Genomic DNA, 14,269 nt, shown 5'->3' with positions numbered 1-14,269 from the left:
ATAATTAGTCCTAAACTCATGTGTGCATGGAGGTGAGCATATGCACATTTTATGCACTTTTGTGCCCTCTTTTTTATTTTATTTTTTTGAGTGGTTCCCCACCGTGCTCAGTCCTGCCTACATGAGCAGCTTGCTTCTCTCTGGGGTTTGCAACAAGGGTCTTGAACCTGGGACCTTTTGGCATGTATCGCTGAGCTACAACCCTCCCCCAAACCCTTGAGCCTAATTTCACTTGTCTCCTTCCACAGTTTGAGGTCCACGAGAAAACCTACTTCAAGAACATCCTCAACAGCATCAAATTCAGCATTAAGCTGTCAGTGAAGAAGATCCGGCAGGAAGTGGACAAGTCGGCGTAGGTATCCCTCCTTTTGAAAGGAAGCGCGTGGCTCAGGCCGGCTTGCGGAGAGCCTGCACCCTGAGTTATCCCAAGCAGGGAGAGCCTAGAAATATTGCACATAAATTCTCACGAAAGCTACTGTGGAGGTCTGAATTTGGTGGTACTTCCAGCATTGGTCCTGATTTGTTTGCAGGGAGGTTAGACATTTGTTGTTTTTTTATATATAAATACTTTATTAAGTTTTGACAATAAAAGAAAATTCAGAAACAATACAAAAACAGAGAAAATACAAAATCACAACATACAGATTACAAAATACAAAAATACAAACATTAAACACGAAAAAAGAAAAAAACACATATAGTAAAAAGAAACATAATTTCCCTCTTTCTTAATTTCTCATCTTCAGTTAACTTATTTTCCCGACTTCCTCACATCTCCCGTTCTTGTATCCCTTTTACAAATTAATTCAGCAAATTCATATCCTGTTAATTTATCTATTATTGATCCAATCTTACATTTTACCTTGTTGCTAGAACCCCTGCGATTCATTTCAATGTCATAGACATTTGTTACTGATTGAGCTACTGATTGCTTGTGGGGAGGTCAGACACTGTTGCATCAAGCATCATCCCACACTTTCTGTGTATTTTCCTATCTCTGTCTTTCCGGCTTTTCTTTCTTTTTTGAAGTGTGTTTGCTGCACAGGAGTGTCAGATCCATCTCAATTGTGCAATCGGAATTTCTTGGTACGTGATGATGGAATCCCTCTTGGAAACAGGGACAGCCTGGGAGTCACACACACCCCAGTCTCCCCCAACCTGCTTCCTCTTTCTTCCCTTTCTTTGTCTGTTCATTTCCCCAGGCTTGAGCAACCTCTAGTGGCTGGCAGTAACAGCGCAGGGATGTTGCCTCCTTTGAACCAAACCCGCTGTTGAAAAGTATGTTTGAACCAGCCAGTGTTCTTCACGCAACATACAAGCAGGTGTTGAGTTCCTCCAAGATTGATGGCTTGCTCTGAGAACAGGGTTTCCCAAACTTGGGTCTCCAGCTGTTTTTGGACTACAACTCCCATCACCCCTTGCAATCAGGACCAGTGGTCAGGGATGATGGGAGTTGTAGTCCAAAAACAGCTGGAGACCCATGTTTGGGAAACACTGCTCTGAGAATGAAGGAAGTGATTTTGTGAGGACTGGTTCATGAATTTCCATGCGGGCAGAAGCCTCCGAATTCCTGTAGCTGTTTCCGACAGCTGCTACAGGAACCCTTGGAGCACCTGCTTCCTGCTCCCTTAGCACAGGGTTGGGGAACCTGTTGTTGGATTACAAGCCCCACCATTCCCAAGCACTGGTCATGCTGGTGGGGACTGATGGGAACTGGAGTCCAACAATATCTGGAGGCTGGCAAGTCTCCCATCCCTTAGCAGCCCCAGCACTGATACTTCCTGCCCCTTCCTTGACTCACCTCTAGTAATAGAAAAGAAATTCAGTGTGTTCTCTGCCTTCTGGAGGACATAAGAGACCCCATCTCATTCCTGTGCGGACAGATGTTGTCTTCTGCATCTAACAGTTATTGGCCTCACCTTGTGCTGCAACAGACCTCTCTTGATCAAGGTGTGCTTTCTCGTTGCAGGTGGCTGCTGCCCCCCCAGGCACTGAACGCTTACTACCTTCCCAACAAGAACCAAATGGGTATGGACACATCTGCATTTCTGTTTTTGTTTTTCCCCAAAAGATATTTATTAAAGTTTTTTAAAAAATAACAATGAAAATGAAAAATAAAAAGAAACAAAATACAAATTACAACATAAAAACAGTTTAAAAAAAATAATTTTCCATAACATATCTTCCTTACACTTATTTCCCCAGACCTCCTCATACCTCCCTTCTTTGTATTCCACTTCAATTTGTTAGTTCAGCAAATCCTTACCATTAAGCTTTTACCCATTTGTAAACCTTTTTTTTTCGTATCTCCTAAAGCATTACAGCTGGAAACCCCTTAGTTTCTATCCAACATCCTTCTAGCATTCATTAATTTTACAATATTTCTGTAAATAGTCTTTAAATTTCTTCCAGTCCTCTTTCACCATCTCTTCTCCCTGGTCCCGGATTCTACCAGTCATTTCCGCCAATTCCATGTAGTCCATCACTTTCATCTGCCATTCTTCCAGAGTGGGTAGATCTTGTGTCTTCCAATACTTTGCAATGAGTATTCTTGCTGCTATTGTAGCATACATAAAAAAGTTCTGTCCTTCTTTGGCACCAATTGGCCGACAATGCCCAGGAGAAGAGACACATCTGCATTTCTGGATCTCTCGTGGGATTGGATAGCTCATGGGAAAGGGAAGTCGCACAGTGGCATTCATCCCCCCTCCTTCCTTCGCCTGTTGCAGGCGCGAGAGCCAGGAATTTGCATTGCCACGGCCCTGCTATGGACTGATGAGCACCGTTCCCCTGAAATGCCACCCAAGCAGGCTCCATAGTTAGACTGCTATAGACTGAATCTCAAAAGCTCAGCACAGCAGCCAACAAATCTTGCTTTCCACTGGGGTTAGGAATCCTACTCTTATTTGGCAAGGTCGCTCCATACCTACATGACCTATGCAGTCACCATCAACGCAGAGCTTTTCCCCTCGCAAGATATTTGCCGTCTGCCGTTCTGCAGGGCAGCTTCTCGAAGGCTCCATATTTGCTGAGCATTTCTGTTCCCTTACCATCTTTGTCTCATTTCTCCTCAGTGTTCCCAGCTGGAATTCTTCAGCCCACACTGTATGACCCAGAGTTTCCACAGTAAGTGCTTTTTCCGCACACTGGGAGCGCACCATGGGCTTCTGGGAGGGAAATGGGCGCTTTGTGTGTGGTTCTGCTGGTGGCGATTCAGGCTAGAGCAGCACTCTTGAACCCTGTGTCTCTAGACTCCATTGGACTACAACTCCCATCATCCCCTGCCAGCTTAAGCAGTGGTCAGGGATGATGGGACTTGTAGTCCTACAACGTCTAGGCAGCCCATGGCTGAAAAATTGTGGGCTGGCGGGTTTCAGTCCAACCCTTCTGTTCTCTTAGGCCACGTTTTGTGGAGATGATGGCCCGTCCCTGGAAAGGAATCCCTTCCTTCATAGGAACGCTGGGGCTCTGCTTATTTCACCACACATTTCTGGGAGGGTGAATGAACTGTAAAAAGGTGCTCTTCGAAAAAATGTGCTGGAAAGTGGCCACGTTTGTTCTGAAGAGAAAGTACCCCCATCGTTCAGCCCGGACACTGAGATCCAGCGCCGAGGGCCTTCTGGCAGTTCCCTCATTGCGAGAAGTGAGGTTACAGGGAACCAGGCAGAGGGCCTTCTCGGTGGTGGCACCCACCCTGTGGAACGCCCTCCCACCAGATGTCAAAGAGAAAAACAACTACCAGACTTTCGGAAGACATCTGAAGGCAGCCCTGCTTAGGGAAGCTTTTAATGTTTAACAGAGCACTGTATTTTAACGTTTTGTTGGAAGCTGCCCAGAGTCACTTATTATTATTATTATTATTATTATTATTATTATTATTATTATTATTAGCCTGGGGCAGATTCAGAAGACAGTGCTGACCTGGATCATGCCCCTCTAGCCCCTCGCGGATTTCCAGCCTAAAATTCTCCATCTGTTGGTGGAATCTGGGCTCTCACCTGTTCCCCAACCCTCCAACCCCCTGTTTCACTGCCACCCCATAGCCCCCGACGTTTTATCTCCCACCTACAGGTCCCTGAATTACGGCGGGATTGGAACGATTATTGGACATGAGCTGACACACGGTTACGATGACTGGGGTGAGCTCCCCCTTCCCCCTCCCTTCCCCAAACCTATTTCGGGGCCTGATAATCATCTCCCCGAACCGTCCCAAAACCTAATAACCAGGCCAGCCTGATACATTTTGCTGCTTGAGGCAGAAACGTTCAGCTTCCAATTCAATTCAGTTTATGGAAGCCAAGCAGACGGGCGGCTTAATATTACTTCAGTATTGCTGGTGGGCCTCCTAGAGATTTTTTAAAGCATTAAATGGTTTCATAAATGATTTTTAATAAATGGTGGGTCGGCACCATCCTCTCACACCTGAGGGAAGCAGGTTAGCTTAGAACAGGGTTTCCCAAGCTTGGGTCTACAACTACAACTCCCATCATCCCTGGCCACTAGTCCTGCTAGCTAGGGATGATGGGAGTTGTAGTCCAAAAACAGCTGGAGACCCAAGTTTGGGAAACCCTGGCGTAGAAGGATCATGGTGGGAAACCCACAGGTTTGTCCTTGAAACACCTCGCCAATGCGGCCTGCCCCCCACCCCTGATAATCAGCCACCTGAGGCGGTTGCTTCACTTTGCCTCATAGTAGGGCCGGTCCTGGCCTGGTTTGAAGGGAGGCCTTGCAGCTGCTCCCACAGAGACTGCAAATGTTTACCAGAGGCCATCCATTTTCATTCTTCCATCTGCACAATGGGGCACAGAACAGGCATGCACCCCCAAAACACAAAACCCTTTCCCTCACTCATAAATATGAGCCCTGTATGAAGTAGCTGTTGATCCTTGCCTCCTCATTTTTTCAACTTAAGTTTGAATACATCCATCATGGACCCCTGGACCCAACGACATCTTATATTCTTAATATTGAAAAATATGTTTATGTCCCATGGCTAGGTCTGTTCTAAGCCTTATCTGAGCTCCCCCTCCCTTGGCAAACACCCGGCCGATCAATGAATTATTTCCATAAACACTTGAGTGTTCTTGATGCTTGTTCTCACGTTACACTGAACCCAGGTACAAGCTCTCTCTACACACGTACAAGGGTTTTCTTTGAAAGAATGAACACTTTGTGGATGCACACAGCTTGGCTCTCGTGTGCACAGGCACACAAAGCATACACTCATTGAACGTTGCGTGTGGATAACCCGCAGGAGTGCTTATAACATGTGAACACTCCTGCAGTCAAACCGCAATAGAACTGCAGCCTCTCCCCCCTATAGCAGCAAAATCTCTGAGGTCACCCTTGTGACTGACCCTTATCTGTCCCGCTTTGCAGGAGGCCAATACGATCGCCATGGCAACCTGATGCACTGGTGGACCGACTCATCCTACAGCAAGTTTCTTAAGAAGGCAGAATGCATCGTTAACTTGTACGACAACTTCACGGTCTACAACCAGAGGGTGAGCCGGGGTGTGCCATGCAAAGGGGGAGAGCTCCTTTGCAAAGAGTCTGCTGTAGAACCCGAAACCAGTGTTTGCAAATATGTGGGAAATGCCCAAATTTTCAGCTCCACTGTCCATGTTTTTAAAAGATGAAATTTTGGGACCTCGCATCTGCATTTGCCCTTTGACTGTGACATTTCCCCACAATATCCAAATATCGGCTTGTTATTTAAGGCAGGCATCAAATCTGAAACACCCCCCCCCCCACTCCAGAAGCTGTCAAAATTCTGAATGGCGTTGTGCATCATCACTCAAATCCAGTTCGATATTCAATACTATCACAGCATGGCTATCAAATAATGTTATCAGTAGGTGGATATCAAATATTCTGAAAATGAACAACAAATATTGGGCATGCGTTCACATAACTAGAGAATATTTGATGGGACCCACTTAATTTGATGGGACCCACTTAAAAATTGTATTTTTAATACAATCAATTAAATTAATGATAATGAAAATTTGCAGAGGAGAATTCGAGGAACAAATTTATTACAGCTCTGATCGCTGTAACCAGGCGTGTCCTCTTGGGAGAGTCAAAAGTCTGGAGTCCACTGGAGAGCCTGTAATGATTACAATATCAGACTAGAACCTGGGAGACCTGAGTTCAAATCCCCACTCAGCCATGGAGCTAAACTGGATGACCTTGGGCCCGTCAGGACCTCTCCGTCTGGCCTACCTCACAGGGTTGTTGTGAGGATAAGATGGAGGGGGGGAGACAGGTGCGTATGCCAGTCACCCTCAGCACCTTAGAGAAAAGGCGGAGTGACAACAGAATAGATGAATAGGGATTGTGCCCATAGTACCTTCCTTCTATTTGCCAGGCTATAGGAGGCGGCAGTGGCAAATTATAAGTCAATGGGCAAGAGGAAGGGTTACGCCACCCCTGAAGGAGGGCAGACCTGTATTTTGGCCTACTATCATATAAGTTAAAGCCATGGTTTTCCCAGTAGTGATGTATGGAAGTGAGAGCTGGACCATAAAGAAGGCTGATCGCCGAAGAATTGAAGCTTTTGAATTCTGGTGCTGGAGGAGACTCTTGAGAATCCCATGGACTGCAAGAAGATCAAACCTCTCCATTCTGAGTGCTCCCTGGAAGGACAGATCCTGAAGCTGAGGCTCCAATACTTTGGCCACCTCATGAGAAGAGAAGACTCCCTGGAAAAGACCCTGATGTTGGGAAAGATGGAGGGCACAAGGAGAAGGGGACGACAGAGGACGAGATGGTTGGACAGTGTTCTCGAAGCTACCAGCATGAGTCTGACCAAACTGCAGGAGGCAGTGGAAGACAGGAGTGCCTGGCGTGCTCTGGTCCAGGGGGTCACAAAGAGTCGGACACGACTAAACGACTAAACAACAACAACATCATATAGACAGGCTTTTGAGTAAGAAGCAAATGCCCAGTTGTTCTGTATGGGACAATGACAATAAAGATTATTGTATCATATCGTACCGTGTCAGTGGCAGAACAAAGTTCTACAGTTACCATGGCATTTGGAAGTTGGCATCTTGGTGCCAGCTGTTAATTTCCAAAGTGGCTGCATCTGCTGAACTAGACGTCACATCTAGGTCACCCAGCAATCAGCACTGGATGCCAGCCCTGGAAAGGGGCAATTGAATGTTTGCCCAACGCCCAGCTGTTAAAGGCAGGGGAGCCCCAGGCACTAAAAAGGTGGCAATCCAACTTTGGGGATGTGTGGGAGCACACTCAAGCCCTGCGCAGAGGCACTCAAGCCTTTATATGAACACATAGTGTTGGGTGAAGTGTAAGGAGGGAGGAACAGGGGTTGGGCGAGGCGTTTTCAAAGGGTGAGGCAGGAGAGGTTGACAAGAGTGGTGAGGAGATTCGAGGGCAAAGAAACAGGGATTTTCAACTCTGACAAATGAGAAAGACCAGGAAAGAGAAAGGTTTCTTTCTGTTGATGAGATGAGAGTTTGTTTGTCTCAAATTAGACCAGATATAAACGAGATTACCCAGCAAAGACAAGCTCACACCTCCCATTGAGTTCATATACAGTGTTACCTCTGGTTGCGAACGGGATCCGCTCTGGAGGCCCGTTCGCAACATGAAAAGAACGCAACCCGCAGCAGCGCATCTGCACACGTGCGGGTTGCGATTCGCCGCTTCTGCGCATGCGTGTGACGTCATTTTGCGCGTCTGCACATGCACGAGCGGCGAAACTCGGAAGTAACCCTTTCCAGTACTTCCGGGTCACCGCGGGACATAACCTGAAAGAACGTAACGTGAAGCGGACGTAACATGAGGTATGACTGTACATATTTCAGGTGCATATGTAAGAATTATATTTTGGGAATAGTTTGTGTTCTTATGTTGCTGCATTGTTTTATACTTTCTGGGCGTCTCATGATCCTATTATAAAGCAGTTGCGTTCTGTGCTATCAATTAAGCACTGCTAGAATTTGATTCTTCTTGTTTCCCAGTGTTTTCCTTATCGATAAAAAATTGGTGCTGCCCAGAGAAACAAGTTTGAGGACCTCTGTTCTCAATACTGGGGTTTTGTGGGATGGTGGAAAGGAAGCATTTCCAGTCCTAACTCAGCTGTCTGTCTGTCTGTCTGTCTGTCTGTCTGTCTGTCTGTCTCTCTTACAGGTGAATGGGAAGCATACCCTTGGGGAGAACATTGCTGATATGGGGGGACTTAAGCTCGCCTACTATGTAAGTCCCCCCCCCCGAGGGAAGAGGAGTTCCCAGTCACATGTGCAAAGTCCACCCAACATGGTGTCTGCCTGACATCTTCCCAAGCTCAGTTTGGCTGACAGACCCGTGCAAGAGTGCTTTTCACACAGTGCCTAGTTAACTGTGGAACTCCCTCCCACAGTAGGCTGTGATGGCCACCAAATTTGAGGGCTTTAAAAGAGAATTATATGATTCATGGGAGAGCAGTCTATGCACAGCACTCCACCCCACCGCGGTTTCATCTCACTTTTGATTTTTATCCCGCCTTTCTGCATTGCTGAAGAAACTGCAAAATGCACACAGAGATCGCAAATTTTCCAGCAATCCTAAACAAATAACCCATAGTAAAAAAAAGGACTATAAAACAAAACAACTTCTACCTAATGAAGGAATACTCAATGGTCCATTAGAATGTAAACGTATGCAATAAAATTAACTCTCAAAACTTAGGCAGGTAATTATGAAACAGAATTTCACTCTCAACCATTATGGCAAATTGCTACTAAATTATACTGGATAAGAAATAACAGCAAAGAGTCTTAAAAGAGCCAGACGTTTGCAGATACAGATGGCACCGAAGGTCCGTGTTTGTATAAGAAACACAATTGTTAAGATTTTTATACCCTGCTTTTTCCCCTGTCAGGGACTCAAGGCGTCTTACAGACAACAAATAAGAATGCCTTAAAAACACAGGGGGGAGAAACTAGGACTCAAAAGCTCTGCCCTTTGGGTACTTTAATAATAATAATAATAATAATAATAATAATAATAATAATAATAATAATTAATAATTAATAATTAATAATTTATTTATACCCCAGCCACTCTGGGCTGCTTCCAACAGAATATTAAAATACAATAATCTATTAAACATTAAAAGCTTCCCTAAACAGGGCTGCCTTCAGATGTCTTCTAAAAGCCTGGTAGTTGTTTTTCTCTTTGACATCTGATGGGAGGGCGTTCCACAGGGCGGGTGCCACTACCCAGAAGGCCCTCTGCCTGGTTCCCTGTAACTTGGCTTCTCGCAGTGAGGGAACCGCCAGAAGGCCCTTGGTGCTGGACCTCAGTGTCTGGGCAGAACAATGGGGGTGGAGACGGTGCTCCAGGTATACTGGACCGAGGCCGTTTAGCAATTTCACCTTTGGGGAGGGTCCTGCAGGGAGGGTTGGGGAGTGGCCACCTCATTTAGCTGAGCAAGACTTTCTCTTGCAGGCCTATCAGAAGTGGGTGCGGGAAAACGGTCCCGAGAACCCTCTCCACCCTCTCAAATACACCCACGAACAACTTTTCTTCATTGCTTTTGCCCAGGTAAGGTCTGCGTGCCCGGGGAATGATTCCTTGGGGTTCCTGGATCAGACCCCAAAGGCTTGAGCGAACGCTGCTGCCCTGTCTCATCAGACTGAGGCGTCTCCAAAGCATTCTCAACTCACTAATGCGCCCTTCAGCATCCTGGCTCCCAAGCAGATGCTCTGGACTATAACTCCCATCAGCCCCTGCCAGGAGTCCAAGCCATCTGGCAGAGATCCAGGCTGGTGAAGGAAAGGTTATACTCAGCAGCTTACAGGAGGGGTGGCCCAGATCCTTATCAGGATCAATCTTGTGAGCCAAATTTGACAGGTGTGATGTTTAAAGGAGAGAAGGCTGCATCAAAGAGCACTTTTGCAAAGAGCTTTTGCAAAAGTGAAAAGTGCGCTTTTGCAAAGAGCTTTTGCAAAGAGCTTAAACAGTTAACTGTTCTAGTTTTCAGCCTCTGGAGACTGAAATGGGAGTGGGGTGTGTGTGTGTGTGTGTGTGTGTGTGTGTGTGTGTGTGTGTGAGAGAGAGAGAGAGAGAGAGCTTTAATGACCTTTAGCTTGAGGTCATTCTGGCAACGTGAAACGGCTGCCATCCAATTCTGCTATTGCCCCAGACAGCAGCAAAAAGCTAAGAAGGAAGACAGGAAGGGAAGAGGGATCAAAAGCAAATGCATTTTTTAACAAATGAAGAACAAAATAAATCATTTCCATAGCAAAGGGGGGGGGGAGCGATCCATGCGTACCTGTTTCTGCCTTTCCTAACATTGGCCAGAGACCCTTGCTGCTGCCACCATTGTGCCACACAAAGGCGTTTCCGGTGGAGGGCTGGAGCGGGCTGCCTGGTCTCTAAGGCAAAGAGGCTTGAGACACTGGCTAAGAGCCCTGGGCCCTCCCAGGCAGCCTCACCTTGCAGCCACAGACTGGACCTTCCCTCCCCAATCTCTGACAGATTCAGTCTCCCACTTCTCGCTTCTTCTCCCTGCAGAACTGGTGCATCAAACGGCGCTCGCAATCCATCTACCTGCAGGTGCTGACCGACAAACACGCCCCTGAACACTACAGGTACCTGGGGGGGTGTGCGTATACGTGTTTGTGTGCAAGAGGAGGGGACAGGAAGGAGAAGGGCCGGCTAAGGGATGCCGTTTGGGTTTGGCTTGCACTGGCTGACCATAAGCTATGGAACCAGGTTCAAGGTGCTTTCATTACCGTATTTTTCACTCCATAAGACGCACTTTTTTCCTCCTAAAAAGTAAGGGGAGATGTCTGTGCGTCTTATGGGGCGAATGCACTGGGCAGCAGAGGGATCCCTTGGCTACCACTGCAGTCATGAGCTGAGGGATGCCTCCACAGCCGGAGCCATGGCTCCCGTCCATCACTTGCTGTGAAGCCAGCAGCTATCGCTCTTGCACTGCTGGCTTCAGCGAGAGTGATAGCTGCGCAGCTTGCTCTGCTGGCTTCACAGTGAAGTGGGAGGAGGGACGGACGGGAGCAAGCAAAGCAAGAGCCGCTTACATGGCTTCTGTCCTACTTTGTGCAGCTCTCACTTTCTTGCCCATCCCTCCCTCCTCGCTGTAAAGCAAGCAAAGCACCTGTCCCGGTGTCTCCTCCTCTTTTACAGCGAGGCGGGAGGAGGGATGGGCAAGAAAGTGAGAGCTGTGCAAAGCAGGAGAGAAGCCATGTAAGCAGCTCTCACTTTGCTTGCTTTAAAGCAAGAAAAGCGAGAGCCACTTACATGCTCTGCGCAGAATATTTTCTAAAAACTAGGTGCGTCTTATGGTCAGGTGCATCTTATGGGGTGAAAAATGTGGTAATTTACAAGGTCCTTGACAGCTAGGGTCCAGAACAACCCAGGGACCATCCCATCCCATATATTCCTGCTCGACCTCTGAGGTTTTTGCAGGAATCCCTGCTTGGATGAATGGGTCATATCTACCAGGAGTTCTGTGTTTTGTATTGTGGGCCCAATTTTGTGAAACTCCCTTCTTGTTGAGATCAGGCAAGTCCCCTCTCTGTTGAACGTCCGGCACTCCCTAAAGACTTTCATTTCATTCCAGCAGGCTTTTAAAAAAATAAATCTATTTATTTGGGGTTTTCAAATGAAAATTTTACAATAACATAACAATTTACAATATAGAAACAAGATTCCACAGAATCTCCTGGGCTTTCCTCCTCTGTGGCTCCTATTGTTAATCATTTCCTCCTGCATCTTCTATAATAATCCAAATCTTTTGCATCTCCATTATGTCCAAAATTCACCATTAAACTACAGGTGTTATTCCAATCCCACTAACGATTTTAGCTGCTTACAATGGTTTTTAAGATAGATCATATATTTTCCCCATTCCGTATTAAAATTCTGGTCTTCCTGATTTCTGAGTCTTCTGGTCATTTTTGCTATTTCGGCATAGTCCATCAACTTGTTCTGCCATTCTAGGGACTTTTACTTCTTTCCATCTCCAGCAGGCTTTTTAAAAACTGAGTTCTGAATTTGTAGTTTTGACTCATTTTTATGCCTACTGTATTATGGCTCTTGTACATTGCTGAGATTAAGTAGAGCACAGATTGTTGATACAAAATAAATAAAACATGGACACTCTCGTGTTCCGAGAGCCTTGCTTGCCAACCCACGGTTGACGGTCGCCTTATGTGGTCTCCTTGCTTGACTGCTCAGCAAATTTCCCCTGCCATGCTGGGGGCATCCCTGGTAGACCAGCCTTTCCTCTAAGACAGGCATCCCCAAACTCAGCCCTCCAGCTGTTTTGGGACTACAATTCCCATCATCCCTGACCACTGGTCCTGTTAGCTAGGGATGATGGGAGTTGTAGTCTCAAAACAGCTGGAGGGCCAAGTTTGGGGGTGCCTGCTCTAAGAGCAGGCAGGCCAATATCCGAATTTGGGACATGGTGTGTTTGCATGTTGAACGAGGCAGGAGAAACCTTCAGGTCAGCAGCTTCAGCCAGGGAAATGGGCGTGTTTTGGATTCTGATTTGAGAGATGCACTGCTTTGGGGAATGACACACACAGAGAGGGGTGAAGGCCTAGGAGAGATTTCATACCTGAGTCAGATGGAAGCTGGAGAATAAATGGAAATAAATTAATGATAAATTTAGATTAGATAGGATAGATTAGATGGCCCTTTGGGTCCCTTCCAAATCTTCTTTGATTCTATGATTCTAATCCTTTGGAGCTGCCAGGGACTTAAATCTGAAACAGTTCCCTCTCAGCGGTCAGGGTGCAGCCACCAGATCTTGAGAAGGAGGAGGAGGAGGAGTTTGGATTTGATATCCCGCCTTTCACTCCCTTTAAGGAGTCTCAAAGCGGCTAACATTCTCCTTTCCCTTCCTCCCCCACAACAAACACTCTGTGAGGTGAGTGGGGCTGAGAGACTTCAAAGAAGTATGACTGGCCCAAGGTCACCCAGCAGCTGCATGTGGAGGAGCGGAGACTCAAACCCGGTTCCCCAGATTACGAGACTACCGCTCTTAACCACTACACCACACTGAAGAAGGAGCAAAGAGTGAATCTGAGCATGTGAAAAGTGCTTCCCTCTTTCTACCAAGCCCCTGCAGCCAGCCTCCACGTGAGGAATCAAGGGTTGCAAAACAGGGGAGGCATCTTAGGTGCAGTCCCACGCTTCTCGTTTTATACAACAATCCTTCTCAGGCTTTCGCGGCTGCCATAGCGTCATTCCTCTCTTCTTTCCCTCTCCCCTGTAGGGTCCTGGGCAGCGTCTCGCAGTTCGAGGAGTTCGGCCGGGTCTTCCACTGCCCCAAGAACTCGCCCATGAACCCGGCTCACAAATGCTCCGTCTGGTGAAAGAGCCGCCCGCTCCAACCCACCCCTGGCGTTTGCCGAAACGCTCGCCGGGCTCAGTCGCCACCACTCTAAACCTCGTTGCCCACCGGCTGGACAGAGAAAAATGAGGGGAACACACACTCACAAACACAAACACACCCTGTTGCTCCGAGCTGGCCCCGTTCTCAGGGACCAACATGCACACCGACAGACAAGGGCCATTATTTTGGGAGGTGGGGATGGACCGACTCCTGCAGAAATCTCCCCAAGACCTCACACAGACCTCTGTGCACACCTGTGTCGCTGCTTGTTGGGAGAGGAACAGCCAAACTCAGGCAAGGCCACCCAAGAGAGGACACTACAGCCAAGCCAGATGGAGGTGGCAAACATGAGGCCTGTTTCTCCAACCAAATCTGGGAGAACAAAACAAAACAAGATGGCGGACGAGGCCAAACCAAGGTGCCTCCTAATTTCCCCTCAAAGCTCCAGATCTCCTCTCAAGCCCAGCTCCTTCCCAAACTCTCCTTGGGTGCTGGAAATATTGATCCGGGCCTTCTCTAAAATGGTCAGTAGGTCTGGCAAGGGGCAGCTGTGGCTCAGGGACACCCACCTGCCCCAGGCTGCCCACCCTGGCATGCCATGCGCCACCTGTCCCCTTCTCCCCTGCGCAAAAGCACACCAGGGAATGCAGGCCATGTAGATATTTGGGGAAGGGGGAGGACCAGAGTGATTTCTAGGCAAGCACTCATCCTGAACTGCCTGCACAAAAGTCGCAGGGAGGTTATACGGCACCCCCGTTCCGTCGAGCCTTTATTTTGATCTGTTTGCAGGGAGGTTATACAGGATCGCGTCAAGCAATTGCTATCCCATACGTTCCAGCACATTTCTCCTTGCTGCAAAAAAAGGTCAATCTATTTTTTAAGTGGCGACAGATT

General features: G+C 47.4%; 1 protein-coding gene across 1 annotated transcript in view; it reads left to right on the top strand.

Annotated features, from left to right (window-relative positions):
• Nucleotides 1-13,769, top strand: part of ECEL1 (endothelin converting enzyme like 1) — a 53,793-nt gene extending 40,024 nt beyond the window's left edge. The window contains exons 9-17 of the mRNA XM_082224121.1: nucleotides 249-352; nucleotides 1,970-2,028; nucleotides 3,075-3,126; nucleotides 4,072-4,139; nucleotides 5,380-5,504; nucleotides 8,158-8,223; nucleotides 9,457-9,552; nucleotides 10,525-10,601; nucleotides 13,256-13,769. Of these exons, the coding sequence (XP_082080247.1) occupies nucleotides 249-352; nucleotides 1,970-2,028; nucleotides 3,075-3,126; nucleotides 4,072-4,139; nucleotides 5,380-5,504; nucleotides 8,158-8,223; nucleotides 9,457-9,552; nucleotides 10,525-10,601; nucleotides 13,256-13,355 (747 nt within the window). The 3' untranslated portion in view covers nucleotides 13,356-13,769. The remainder of the gene's footprint in view (nucleotides 1-248; nucleotides 353-1,969; nucleotides 2,029-3,074; nucleotides 3,127-4,071; nucleotides 4,140-5,379; nucleotides 5,505-8,157; nucleotides 8,224-9,456; nucleotides 9,553-10,524; nucleotides 10,602-13,255) is intronic.
• Nucleotides 13,770-14,269: the final 500 nt, after the last annotated feature.

The sequence above is a fragment of the Podarcis vaucheri genome, assembly GCF_965113315.1.
Source record: "Podarcis vaucheri genome assembly, chromosome: 5".
Taxonomy (NCBI): domain Eukaryota; kingdom Metazoa; phylum Chordata; class Lepidosauria; order Squamata; family Lacertidae; genus Podarcis; species Podarcis vaucheri.
This window is presented reverse-complemented; position numbering and strand designations above follow the sequence as displayed.